The 14,898-nt window shown below is 46.7% G+C and overlaps 1 protein-coding gene across 1 annotated transcript in view; it reads left to right on the forward strand.

Annotated features, from left to right (window-relative positions):
• Nucleotides 1–14,898, forward strand: part of TRPC5 (transient receptor potential cation channel subfamily C member 5) — a 239,519-nt gene that overhangs the window by 151,263 nt on the left and 73,358 nt on the right. Inside the window, exon 3 of the mRNA XM_054996536.1 lies at nt 8,912–9,248. Coding sequence (XP_054852511.1) covers nt 8,912–9,248 — 337 coding nt within the window. The remainder of the gene's footprint in view (nt 1–8,911; nt 9,249–14,898) is intronic.

Here is a 14,898-nt window from a genome sequence, read left to right on the forward strand (position 1 = left end):
AGACAATGCTGTAATGGATGCCTTTGATTAACACAATTAGTCAACATTTGCATAATTAACTAATGAGACTGGGGGACTGGAATAGAACAGCTTCACACACCAGCAATTCTGTGTTACCTCCTCCAACGTAACACCAGATATGTACAAGTAGGGTTGCCAACTCCAGTTAGGGATATTCCTGGATATTTGTAGGTTGAACCTAGAGGGCAGCGTTTGGGGAAGGAAGGCACCTCAGTGGGATATAATGCCCTAGAGCCCACCTTCCAATGCAGCCATTTTCTCCAGGGGAACTGATCTCCGTTGCCTGGAAATCCGTTGTAAGTCCAGAAGAACTTCAGACTCCACCTGGAGAATGGCAACCCTCTTCTTCAACAGGGTAAATAATGACTCACTGGTGCTATTTCAAAGTTAGAAAATAGTGCAGGAGGGGGAAGGCTTAACCCACCTTCCTTGTACTGCAGTCTGGCTGGGAAAAGGTCCTCTGTAGCTCCGTTGATAAAACTCCGGGTCTCTTACCTAGTTGGACCTTCAAATAATAGATTCAAATAATAGATAATAGAATAGGTTTAGATACTAATTGATTGCAGCTCGGTGGGCTGAGGGGTGCTGACCAAGCGGAAGGCAAAAATAGTGTGTGTGGAAGGAATCTCAAAAGGAAGATCCATAAAATGTTGCAGCTTCTCCAGGAGGGGCTGTGGCTCAATGGGAGGGCATTTACTTGGCACTCAGAAGGTCCCAGCATCTTCAGTTCAAAGGATCAGGTAGGAGGTGATGCGAAAGATCTTGACCTGACACTCTGGAGACCGGCTGCCAGTCTGAGTAGATAATACTGATCCGATAGAGCGAAGGACTGATTCAGTAGAAAACAGCTCCATGTGTTCTGTGTGTGGTCCCCTGCAATGGAGTCCCCTTTTGGTAGAAGGACGTCACGTCTACCAAAATGCGCAGGTGAATATGGAAATTGAAGAGCTGTGTAACTTGAAGTCAAATAGCTGAACTGGGAACACTTTCATTTCCAGAATTATTTAAATTAGATGGTCTGCATTCATCTAATTAATAAGATTTCTTTTCTCTTATCAAGCGAGTCTTTTCCTAGAGGTTTACACATAGCCTTGCCTCCTTCACATTTCTTGCATAGGCAGAAGGCCTGGAATATCCAGTCTTTCAATCATTCTCACTTTTCATATCCCGAACATTGTTACTTAACAGATTTTTCCGCGTCTCGCACCTCTGCCTGACAATAAAGGGAAGAAGGAGAAGGGAGCTGCTTGGGGGCTGGGCGAAAATAAATGCATTGTGTCCTTCTTGCTGATTACAGAACATGTATAATTGATGCATCGTAATTTCATTGTTGCTAAAAAGGGATGAGGGGTGTGAATGCAACTGTGGCCATAACCAAATGGAGTTTGCCTAAGGCATGATTGATGGCACAAATATAAAATGAAGCAGATTCAAACATTTATAGGGCTTGCGGAGCGTCTTCCCTGATTTTACTCAGTACAAAATATTCTGCTCACATTGAAGCCTGTCCCATATGGCAGAGTCACGTGAAAAGATAATAAATGTGCAATCCGCACTCGCTCTTTATTCTCCAGGGCAAATGAAGAAAGATTATGGAGTAGAATGAAAATTATGTTCGGGAGCCGATGGCACCAGGAAGGAAGTGAAACTTTCACCACAGTTGCATAGTAGAAGAGGAGTCAAAGCAGTGAACGGGGGGGGGGGGGGGAGGGCGGGGTACGGATGACCACACAAGGCCAGGTGCCAGGTCTGATCTGTAAAGTAATACACAAACCTTGGCTTCTAAAAAGAAAGGAGGTGGGAATCAAGTCTTCTAATCTCGGAGCTGTCTTCTCAGTTCTGGGGATCGAAAGGGGTTTCTCAGTGTCAAGGGAAAGGCACTTTGCTCCTGTTTTTTTCATCTTAGTGATTCCACACATCCTATGGATGAACTTGCCGTTGAAGGCCATGTATGTGCCTGATGATCCTTGGCAGAAGCTGCAGCTCATAGTAATTTGGGAAATGCCTCTTTTTGCCTTTTCTGTTCAGCCTTCGGGCAAAACTAGATCTGACAGCCATGAGGACACTACTGCCATTTGAAAATGATTTAAAGATGTTGCAAGGACCCAATCCTGATTGTAAATGTAGTGTAGCAGGATGAGGCACTCTCAGTCTCCTCCCGCCCATGTGTTATCACATGCTGAAACAGGTGGTGGTAGGGGAGGGGGGTTGACTCTTGAACCCTCCTCAGGATTTTGTAGCTTCTTTAGCTGCCCTAGATCCAGAGGAGTTAGCCAGGTTAGTCTGTAGTCACAAAATAGCAGAGTCCAGTAGCACCTTTAAGACTAACCAACTTTTTTGTAGCATAAGCTTTCAAGAGCCACAGCTCTCTTTGTCAGATGCAACAGTTGTGGCTCTCAAAATCTTATGCTACAATAAAGTTGTGTCTGATGAAGAGAGCTGTGGTTCTCGAAAGCTTGTGCTACAATAAAGTTGCATCTAACGAAGAGAGCTGTGGTTCTCGAAAGCTTATGCTGCGATAAAGAGGGTTAGTCTTAAAGGTACTACTGGACTCTTTACTATTTAGCTGCCCTAGGTCTCTATCAGATCATGACAGAACCAACTCATGAAAGAGGCCACATCTTGGACTTAATCTTTTGCATGGAGCCTTTGATGAAAGATCTTCATTCAGAATTGGAGACTCAGCTTGAGCCATGCTCTGACCATTATCTTCTGGCTCAGATTTCCTATCACATTCTAACACATTCTCTTCTGAAGCTTGGAACATGGAGCTCCTTGAAGCCCTTGACAGGATTGCTTCCTGTTGACCTCTCCCACTCTTGGGGTGGAATCCATCCCCATCGTTTACTGTGAAACTGGGCAATCTAAGAGTGCTGGGAGATGTCTAGAAAGATGTTGGTGGAAATCTCACACCAAATCTGACATAGCATGCGGTACAGCCCATTAGAAAACCTACAAAGAGGCAGTGATAGCAGATAAATGTTATTTCTGTGCAACCATTTCATCACCTGGTTCACAACCATCCCAATTATTTAAGGTATCTCAACATCTTCTGCCTCCTAAATCTGAACCTTTACCAGCTCAGGAACAGACAATTAGCTGTGATACCTTTGCAAAGCTTTTTGCTGACAAAATAATACAATCTGATCAGGATTCCAGCTGCAATATAGGTGAGGCAGAAGAAATGCTTATGACATCGTTTGGTCTGCTTATGGACCATTTTGACCCAGTTACATTGATGGATATTGACAGCATCCTGGTATCTGTGCACAGGATCCTTGCCCATCTTGGCTGCTAAAATCATGTAGTGGAATGTTCCCTCAAGTCATAGCTGGCTTATAGCACCCCCTGACAGGGTTTTCATGGCAAGAGACTAACAGAGGTGGTTTGCCATTGCCTGCCTCTGTAGGCCTGGTCTTCATTGGAGGTCTCCCATCCAATTACTAACCAAGGCCGACCTCACTTACCTTTTGAGATCTGACGAGATCAGGCTCATCTGGGCTGTGGGACAGAGACAGCTCTGGTGGCTTTAGTTGATGATCTCCACCTGAATTTAAATGAAAACTATACTTTTTTGTTGCTCCTCCTGGACACAGTAGATCATGCCATCCTGTTGAGGCATTTGGAGGCAAAAGTAGGTATCAGGGGATGTGTCTTGGACACATTTGTTCCTCATGGAATAGACTCAAAGAGTTGCTGTTGGACACCAGATATCTTTCATGAGGGAATGATCTTGTAAGGTTCCACAAGGTGCAATCTTATCCCCCATGTTTATTCAATCTCTAGGTAAAGCCTTTAGAAGAAGTTATTCATAGCTATGGAATTGGATGCCTAAGCAACAAGCCCGCAGTGCCATGACCAATTAACTAAGAAAATATACACAATAAAGTATATTGAAAACTGTCTTATTTGGTAATGCTCTGTCAGGTTCTGGCAGTTAGATCCCCATAGTACTTCTCTGCACACAATCCAGGGTATGAGTTAAAGTAACTTTATTAGAGATCTATCAGTATCTGCATCTCAGACAAGGTCATTAGCAGAAGTGATGTATGGGAGTTTGGAGGGGTCAGTTATAGGGAAAGTTCCCACCTTTGGGATAAGGACGGTTGAGATTCTGGCACGGAGGGGTCAAGGAGTAGACATGGGCACAAACAGCATTACGAACAGAAAAACCCATGAACAGCCCAATCTGCTGTTGAGACCCGTGGATCATGCCTTTCCCGGGGTGCAATCTCTCTAAAACTTGGGGGGAGGGGTCTTCAGAGGACAGTGAGGACTATGTCCCCTGCAAATTTGGTGGGTATTGGACATTGGGAAGGTCAGTTGGTAACCCCTCAAAGTAGCTGCCAGCAGACACTGCTGTTTTTGCCACTGTGAAGAGAAAATGACAGCCACGGGGGAGACCTGTGGATCATGCCTTTCCCGGGGTGCAATCTCTCTGAAACTTGGGGGGTGGTGTCTTCAGAGGACCCCTCAAACTAGCTGCCAGCAGACACTGCTGTTTTTGCCAGGATTCCCCCCTGCCGCCTGCCAGCTGATAGTTTAAAGGGATCTTTAAAGGGCCAAGTAAGTGGGTTTGAGGGGAGGGGAGCTAACTGGGGGGGTTGGGGTTGGAGGGGTTCTGGCCCCCACAAACAACAAACATCTAACATGTCCAGGAACAGTTCATGTTCATCCATGTTGGTTGTTTGTTGTTCATGGATGACAACGAACAGGGTATTTGGGTTTTTTTCCCCATTCATGCCCATGTCTAGTCAGGAGGGGGAGGAAGGGCTTTCGAGGCAGGAGGGGAGAGGGACTGGAGGAGAGAAGCAAAAACAAAGTCATTTTCAGTTCCCAGGCTTGCCTGGTCTTCAAGGACGCTTTCTCAGGCGGCTGTGAAAACAAAAGTAGATGCCACCCTAGACACCTGCAAGATAAGGAACTTCCAGCCAAGCAGACGATCAATAGGCAACTTCGTGTACTCTCGGAGAATCATTACCCAGCACAGAACACAGAAAATACTCATGGCAGATATGTAGACAGACATATATGACATACTCATTATAAAGTCACAGATTTTAAAGACGCTGAGTATGCCAATATCAGCATTTTGATATTGATTATCTCCAAGGCAATGAAGATACAATCAATCAATAAAGAACAGCTACTGAAAGTCACAAGCTATATAATCTGCTCGAAGTAGTCATCCGACTACAACAAAGTGCTAAGTGCTTATGGAAGCATTTCAAATCGTTTTCACATTCAACATTTCAAAAATAATAAAAGTGACCAGTGCCTGTTCATTTAAAGTGACAGTGCCTTGTTAGAAATATTGGAATACCAAGTTACAAAGACATATGTTGTCCCAAATTCTTATACTGTCAGGCAGGCAAGCCAGCCTGCCTGCCATAATTGCGAATGCATATCTACTGGGAAGGATGGGCTTTCTTCCTGTAGTGTAACTTTATTCCTTCACTGTATCTTGGTTACGCTTTGCAGAGCGTTATCACTCTGGGAAACGACCTTGGGAAACTAAGCTTTGCAGCTTTTTCAGGACTTTTGCTTGTTTGAACTGCGGGGAGGGGACTGCGGGTATAACCTCTCAGGGAAGACTTTGCTTCAGCATTCTGGGCATTCTGTATGTATCAGTGCACTTCTAGGGAGTTTTATTGGAATAAAGACCCTTTTAACTCATACCACTGTGTTGGATGAAGTGGAGAGTCTGAGAGAATCCCCTAGCCAGGCCTGACATATACATGCCAACAATTTTTGTTCATTGGATGCCATCAATAAGTAGGTGACAGCCAGCTCCATGCAGTAAAGGTCTTGAGTTAATGCCTGGCAGCTGTGGTCAAATGACAGTAAGCCCTTAGTCAGGATGGGGGATTTTGCCTAGAAAATAAAACTGGGTGGCATCGTGGGTGTGATGGCATCACTTCCAGGGGAAACCCAGAAATGGCAGTGGGTAATGTCACCACATCCATGGCGGTGGGCCCACCATGTTCCCATCCCCAACAGTCCCACCTGTTTCCAGGCCCTGGGGAGAGAAGGGTTTGGGAAGGGGAAGGGTTTCCATGGGGCACAATGCCATAGAGTCCACCTTGCAAAGCAGCTATTTCCTCCAGGGGAACTGATCTTGGAAGTCAGGAGATCACTTGTGATTCCTGAAGATTGGCAACAAGTTCAGAATGGTTCTGAGCATGAGATGCAATGCATAAAAGTTTCATGAGTTTAATAGAGAGGAACATTCACCAATGGCTGAAACTGTAAAGACAGTATTGAAGAGGTTAGATTAGAGGAGGCGGGGAATTTAGCAAGTATAGGAAAAATGCACACCCAACTGCTCCATTTCCTATTGATCAACATTTAAATTAATAAAATAGTTTTTAAACAATTGGTAACAGGAGCTGGAGAAGAGGTCTTTGTAGCTTACCTTGACTGCTTTGCCTTGGCCACTGTGATAGTTCTAAGCTCAGAGAGGCAGCAGACCTCAGTTCAGTGACGAGAAAGGGTAGCCCGCAAGCAGGGCCAGATCAAGGGAGGGGCAGGGGGGTAGTCTGCCCCCAGCGCCACCAGGGAGGGGGTGCCGGGAGCAGCTGCCAGAGGGCGCAGGCAGCGTGGGCAGCCTCGCAGCCCCCTGTGCTGCCTTTCGCCTGCCCCGCAGGACAGGGGCAGCCAGCTTGCCGTGCACCCCCTGTCCTGCAGGGCAGGCAAAAGGCAGCACGGGGGGCTGCGGGGCCGCTCCCACCATTTGCCTGCCCCGCAGGACAGGTGAATGGCATGGGTGGCCACGCTGCCTTTTGCCTGCCCTGCAGGGCAGGGGGTGTGCGGCAAGCCGGCTGCCCCCTGTCCTACGGGGCAGGCGAAAGCAGTGTGGGGGGCTGTGAGGCTGCCCGCGCCATTCGCCTGCGGGGAGGCGAATGGCACGGGCTGCTTCCCAGCCCCTCACGCTGCCCCCGCCATTCCGCCCTGCATGATGATGTCACCGAAGTAACATCATAACTCAGCGCGGGGAGCACGCGTGCACTGCTTGCACGCACGAGGTGGTCAGCCTAGGGTTGCCCCGGGCACGGGCAACCCTAGATCCGGCGCTGCCCACAAGACAGCTGCACACACACACACACACCACATTTTATGTCCATGCTCTGAGGTTCTTTAGCAGGAAAGGTGGAAAACCTCTGGTTAAGATACAGTGTTCCACTTTCATTTTATTATGATTTCATTGCTCCCATTTTGTATTATTCCTGCCTTGGGTATGAATAAATTGATGGTCAGGGGCTTTAGGCAAAAGTCTACTACCCTGGTTCTGAGTCACTTGCTCTCAAAGGCTTTCATTAGTGGAGCCTGCTGGTCAATGACTAGGGAGTAGTTCTATTGGATTGGGTGTCGAGTGCCAATTTTGCCTTTAGGGATTATGACTATTTTCAAGGGGGGGGGGTCGTCATTTTGGCATTGGGTTCTTTTAGGAACATTTTCCCTCCAAGGCTAAGGGACAGGGTTGATTAAAGGTCATAACAGCTATTTTTTAATGGCATGTCTTCCTTTTCCCTTAAGCAAATCATTAAAGAATCTCTTCTATGATGTATGAATCCTCTTAACTTTAATGGCAAAACAAACTGCAACATGAAATCATTTAGTGGAGGACAGGAACCATCTGAGTTGGAGAGGAGACACAGAAGAGAAGAATCGCCACTCACTCATGCAAACAACACTGTTCAGTGTTCTCTCCCACCCCCGCCCACCTGCACAAGCACTCCACTGTAGACTAAGAGATCCTGCAATGGCCATCTTCCTTCAGTGCGGGGCAGCAAAGTGGAGTGCTGGGTGGATATAACTCTGACTTTAGGAATGCTGTTCCCCCAGTGGAGTGAGGGATCCCCCACTCCCACCCTTTGCCCCCTGCTACCAGTCTCCTGGTTGGCAGGGGAGAAAGATGGTGAACAGGCCTTGCGGGCACACTCCTGCACTTTGCAGTAGGCTGATTTGGGCCCATTTAGGGTCCAAATCAGCCCACTGTGAAGCTTGCTTGCATGCAATCCTGGGCCCACATGATGATGTCACTTCCTGGAAGTGACATTATCACATAGGTCCGGGAGTGCACATGTGTAAAGAGGACAACTAAGGTGAGTGCTGGGTCCCTCCCCTCCTGCTGGAAGGGTAAGGGGATCTGGCACCCCTATCTGTCCCACATAAACTGATAGAGAGAGAAAGGGTAGCTCTGACCTGGGCATCTTGAAGGGCTTCCTGAAGGGGGGAGGGCTCAGGCACTGGGACTCTGTGTGTCCAGTGATCAGAGTGGAAACAGGATCTAAGAGACATAGAGTTGCCAATTCCAGGTTGGAAAATTCCTGGGGATTTGGAGGTGGAGCCTGGGAACAGTGGGGTTTGGGGTTGGGAGGGACTTCTGTGTGGTATAATGCCATAGTCCACGCTCCAAGCAGTCAGGGGAACTGATCTCTGTAATCTGGAAATCCATTGTAATTCCTGATGCGCCTCAGACCAAATGGGAGGTTGGCAAGCCTTGGTAAGTGTGGGTTCAAATCTTTTCTCAGCCCCCTCTCCATGAGCCTTTGCCAGTTGCTCTTGCTTGGCCTAACCTACTTCACTGGATTGTTGTGAGGATTGCACTCCACCCTGAACTTCTGGGAGGAGGAGTGGGATCGAAATTAACTTGATCGATATAAAGGCTGTCTCTGGAGCTCGCAGAAGAGCTCGTGTGGAGGGCCTGCTTGGGAACAAGTAAACTGGCAACCTGTGTGCCACAAGCAGAGGGGAAAGGCAATCGATGCATCTCCCAGCCACTGTGGCTCCACTCTCCTGCTTATCACCCTTTTCCCTGGGAATGGCTCCCCTCCTAATCTGCCCCCCTTCTCTCTCCCTCCCTCCCTCCCTCTCTCTCTTTTTCCAGTTTGTTGCCCAACCCAACTGCCAGCAGCTGCTAGCCACGCTTTGGTACGACGGCTTTCCTGGATGGCGGCGGAAGCATTGGGCGGTGAAACTCTTGACCTGCATTACCATTGGACTGCTGTTCCCTGTGCTTTCTGTGGCCTACTTGATTGCACCCAAGAGCAGGCTGGGACTGTTCATTAAAAAGCCATTTATAAAGTTCATCTGCCACACGGGCTCATACCTAACCTTCCTCTTCATGTTGCTGCTGGCCTCCCAGCACATTGTCAGGACTGACCTGCACATGCAGGGGCCCCCACCCACTGTCGTCGAGTGGATGATACTCCCCTGGGTTCTAGGTAAATCAATGACAAAGAGAAAGTTTCAAAAACCATGCATGAATGACGTTTGCATGCAGATGCGTTTGGATCAGGCTATTTTTGTGCAAATGATGTTGTCCCTCCATGACAAAATGTTGCTTCTTAATTCACCCAAATGCTTTGGGCTAATCCAGATCCAAGTTTTGGAGTTTGAAGATTCATAGATCTTATGCGCTCTTCTCTACACTTAGCCTTCTCTACACTTAGTCTTATTAGCTGATGGAATCTGCTGTCTCAAGATGTAATGGCACTCTCTTAGACAGCCTTACAAGGGAATCGGACACATTCATGGTCCATCAGTGGCTGTTTACTATGAGAGCTCAATGGGACCTCTGGAAGCAGAGGCCGTATCGCTCTGAGTGCCGGTTGCAGGGAGGCAAACAATGGGAGAGAGCTTCCACATGAAGCCCAAATCTTCATGTCCTGCCTTGTGTACAGAATGCTGCCAAGATGGACCTTTGACTTAACTGAGTAGGGCTCTTTTTTTGTTCTTATGATCATTCTCAGGAAACTGTTAACTGAGTGATATTAACGAGCCCCGTAGCACAATCCTCACTTTAAATTTGCATCCCAATTATTGTTGCAGTCCTGTAGCATTACTGATATTGATGGTGAAATTGATATAAATGGTGTAAAGCAAAAGGCAGGTTCCGCCATTCCCATGTTTGTTTATTTATATACTTCATTTATACATCCCTTTTCTCCCCCTTGGGAACCCAAAGCAGCTTGCAACACTCTTTTCTCCTCCATTTTATCCTAGGAGGTAGGCTAGGCTGAGAGGGTATGAGAAGTACAAGTTCACCCAACAAACTTCTATGGCAGAGTGAGGATTTGAACCTGGCTCTCCCAGATCCTAGTCCAAACACTAGGATACCCCACTGGAAGCTGAAGCAGAAGTTGGGGTGGCAGGAATGACCCAATTTGAATCGGGAGCAATGAAGTTTTCACAGAGGACTTGCTCTGGTACATGCATACTACACCCGGGGTGGTTAGGGATTCAGCATTATGCAGAGTAGTCAGAGTGGCAGACTAGGAAATAGGAGACCCAGGTTCAAATCCTGGGTCCAGCCCATTTCCATCCCTCACTGCCCTCTGGTTGTGATCCCACATAATTTTAGACTGGAGACATGAAACTGATAGAGCCTTCCCATAAGATGAAATTAACAAACCCTCTGAGGAGTGATCTCTGCTGGCTCTGTCTTTTTAAACTACCCTTCCCAGCTAACATTATGTCTGCCTACACTTGATGAGCACATGCCGAGGAATCTTGTGTAGAAAGACGCTCAGGCTGTGAAGCTCACTGAGTAACCTTGGGCCAGTCAGCTTCTCTCACACTAACCCATGTTGTGAAGATAAAATAGGGGGACAGGAGGACCTTAGAGGAAGGGTGAGATACAGATGGGCTGCATAGATCAATGTAGTTCCTGGGAGGGTGTATAATGGTTCTGGAGACCTGTATTCTTTGCAGGTCATCTGTGAAAGCTCCTGTCCAGTAAGAGGGAAGTAACACAACATGGACTACAGGATTCTAGGCTGTTCTGGGCAAGGATGCTTCTTCCTGCCAGATTGTGAGTGCCCCTGTTCATGAATCTCCAAATTAATTTTATACTCAAGGTGTGAATAGCTGCCAAATTTCTCTGCCATTCCGTTTGGATCTCAGTGCGGATGAGTTCTGTGGGCTTGGCATGTTGCTTTGCACATGGAGTGATTTACACTTTTAAATCCCACATTTGAGATGGCATCCATTTTTGCTGGCATACATTACATCCTTAAAAACAATCCAATGTCCAGATGGTTCTCCAAAGAGGAATTTCTTTTCCTCTCTATCGGTTCCAAAATAGGGTATTAATCATTCTAGAGCTGTTTGCGAAACTTGGCTCAGGTCAAGAGAGGTAATGAAAATGGAGGCTGTTTTGCTATATCTCTCAAAATATTATACTAGTACTCTAAGCTTGTGGGTGAAGCTCCCCCCCCCCCGCGCCCTGTGCATCTTTTTTTCTGTAGCAGTCTGTTCTTACTCTCATTCCCCACTGGCCAAGTGTTAAATGTTAAAAGTTAAGCACTATTGAGTATAAAGTACCATATGGTGCTAAAATCTCTTTTTTCCTTTGCAGTACTCAGAAAGGGAATTGATTTAATTAGAATGAATAAAGCCAATAAACATACTTCAGCAAAACAGATATGTTTCCCTCCCGTTCAGTGCAAGCTTTCTTAAACTCTGATGTGAGCTTGGCGCATAGTAAGACCCCATGTCTGTGGCACTATTGTGCTAGATGGCACCAGAGTGCTTTGAGGGATACCCATTAAGAGGCTTAATCAATCTGATATTCCTTGAAGACCATCCATCAACTCTTGATGGATACCAGCTGTTTGAACTGTGTTTCAGAAGGGTTGCCCTTGGTTAAGGTGACAGGTAAAAGGATCTGGGAACCCCAACACTAGAGGAGGAAAAGAGGGGTTTTCTGCCACCCTCCGCAGAGTGATTTTTTAAAAGAACAGGTGCTGTGGCTCTCCTTTGGCTCGTTCAGGACTCTGGACAGAGCCCTTTCCCGGCTTCCCTGAGGTAACGAGGTTGAGTGGGGGACATACAACAAGCTCAAAAAAGTAACATCTACTGACTTCAAGCAAAAGTAGATTGCTTTATTTGAATATCAAAACAAAGAGAGAGGGAAACTGGAATAACTACAGGTCTAATTTATTTATTTACTTAATTTATATTGTGCATTTCTCCCCAGTATAAAATATCATTTCTAATTAACCCAAAGCAGCTTACATTGTTCTCCACTTCTCTCTTTTATTTGCACAACAACCCTATGAGGTAGGTTAGGCAGAGACAGTGACTGGCCCAAGGTCACTTGCTGGCTTCCATGATAGAGTAGGGATTCAACTCTAGTTCTCCCAGGTCCTTGGTGAACTGCTACACAACACTGGCTCTTTAATTTGAGAATCAGTAAGGATTCAGATACTACCAACAAAGTCAGACAGAAAAATAAAATCTTAAACATTTGCTGGCTAGATATACCCTGACTTCAAAGGACTTAGAAGGGTATTCCTCTTCTTTGGATGGCACTGAAAGATCCTTATACTGGTACTGGCCACTGGGATATGCACTTCCTTCCTATTCCATCTGCTTGAGTGGATCAGAACAACACAGAAGTAAACTGATTAAACGGAATGAGACAAGGCTGGGCTGAATAATAGACCTACAGATGTGGTCTTCTGGTTGTAGATTATTTGAAACCTGGATTGCAGCTACCCATTGGCTCAATTTCCAGTGGGTAAATAGAGTTCATCCCTCTTACCTGTCCAGCTGTATGTGTGTGGTTGGGTGGGGGTGGGGGGTCCTGGACAATGTAGTGGTACAGAATAAACTATTCACAGATGGTTCAAGTAAGAGGAAAAGGATGCTTGCTCATACAATGTTGCCGCATCCCAAGTGAGATGTTTAGTCTGTCTAATTCATTATAGTCTAGTCTTGGCTGCAGTGGCTCTCCAGGGTCCCACGCAGAGAGAGATCTTTTCCAGTACCTTCAGCTGGAGCTGCCAGGAACTGAGCTTGAGACCATGAGGTCTGCCATTGGGTTATTGCTCTTCTCAGAAAGCAGAGCTTGCCAGGAATTCAGACCTCTTGCACACTTCGCAAGAATCATGTCCCTACACCCAGAAGCAGAACCAGTCACTGTGGAAGTTTTTTCACTCACTTCTCTGTTGGTCACATCTGTAGCTCTCATTCTTGTTGCACATCACTGTTTCTCGTTGATCACATCTACAGCTCTCAATCTCTTTATGCACATCCCTTCCTCTCTGTTGGTCACATCTACAGCTCTCGCACGCTCTCTTTGCATCTCTCCTCTCACTTCTGCAACCCATATATGAACATTTTGGAGGGGAGTGCAAAGGCTACAGGTTGTCAACAGTCATGGTTAGTCACTAATAATGATAATTAGAAACAATATTTTATATGTTTCATTAATTCCAACAGATCTCATAAGACCTCGTAAAAATTAAAACTTTGATTAAATTTGTGAGCAGCCAAGTGATTTTAAAAAAAAACATATTGTAGCCTCGTGTTTCTTTGTACAGACAATTCTCACAGTTCAATCACAGTTTCTAAAAATGAAATCGAGACTGAGGATCTGAAACTGTCAAGCTGCAGGAGGGAGCCATCACGGAAAGGGATGTGTTGCTTGCGGCACAGCCGAGAACAATTGCCTAACCTGGTGTTGTACGTTAACACATCTCTTCCTGCCTTTCTGATTAAATTGGCTGCAGTTCTTCTGGGGGAACAATGATGATTTCAGTGAAAACAAAGAGCAGAGATTGTTGTAAATAAGTTGATGATGTGTCTTGTGTTCAGCTTGCCATTTGGGTGTCTTCTCACAATTACATTCTCTTCTTTAAAGGGTTTTGTTTCTCTGAGATAAACAAAGGCATAATAGGGCTTAAATTGGGGAATTAAGGCAATGTTTCCCAGCAAATAAGTCTTTCTTTTAAAAGAAATTATAAAATGCCTCCTCTTGAAAACAGAGAAACATGAACGGAAAGAACAGTCACATTCTGTGCAGACAGCATTTTGGTCACTATAGTAACAGGTCTAACAATGATGGCTCACAGTGAGTGTAGTATTTGGGTTCTTGTGGCAGAAGCTTTTCCTTTGATTCATTTATGTAGGCAAAGAATTTGGGATGGAAGAAAGAAACATTCTTTCTTGGCTAGAATGGACTGGGAATTGGACATTCTCTTAATTTCTCGATATCCATTCTCTCCCTCAAATCCAACAATCCATTTCTTTTCCTCTTTTTAGGAATTTGGAATCAATTTCTAAACAATTCTGTTTTGACCAAAGAGAAATTTAAAGAGAGGAGGGGCAGGATGGGAAGTTCTGCAAAATTTCAGAATTGAATTCTGCAAATGCGAGGGCTGGATCTACGGTTGCCAGTGCCCAGGGCAACTGTAGTCAGGCTAGTCGTGCACGCATAGCACTCGGGCGTGTTCCTGGTGTTGTGTAATGATGTCACTCCTGTGACATCATCATGCTGGGGCGCCCCCCTGCCCCCGCGGCAAGCCGGCTGTCCCAGCGCACCGTGGAGCTGGCGGCAGCGGCAGCGCGTGTGCCTCATCTGCCCCGCAGGACAAGGGGCGGCCGGCTTGCCACGCGCCCCTTGTCCTGGGGAAAGGTGAACGGCGCAGGCGGCCTCCCAGCCACTCACGCTGCCGCTGCCGCCGCCAACTCTGCAGTGCGCCGGGACAGCTGGCTTGCTGCGGGGGCGGGGGGGGGAAGCGAATGGTGTGGGTGGCTGGGAGGCCACCCGTGCCATTCGCCTTTCCCCAGGCACGCTCCCAGGGCTGGCAGCTGCGCCCGGCGCCCCCTCTTTGGGGGCGCCGGGGGCAGACTACCCCCCTGCCCCCCCCCATTGATCCGGCCCTGGCAAATGCTCAGAAGCAGGCAACATCTTCCCAAGCCTTACTGTCCTCCTACATTCAGAGGAGTTAGCCATATTAGTCTGTAGTGGCAAAATAGTAAAGAATCCAGTTGCACCTTTAAGACTAACCAACTTTATTGTAGCATAAGCTTTCGAGAACCCACAAGATACTTCTCCAGTCAGTTAAAGACCTCACCCTGCTTTCT

This window comes from Eublepharis macularius, chromosome 13 (genome assembly GCF_028583425.1).
Source record: "Eublepharis macularius isolate TG4126 chromosome 13, MPM_Emac_v1.0, whole genome shotgun sequence".
In the NCBI taxonomy this organism is placed as follows: domain Eukaryota; kingdom Metazoa; phylum Chordata; class Lepidosauria; order Squamata; family Eublepharidae; genus Eublepharis; species Eublepharis macularius.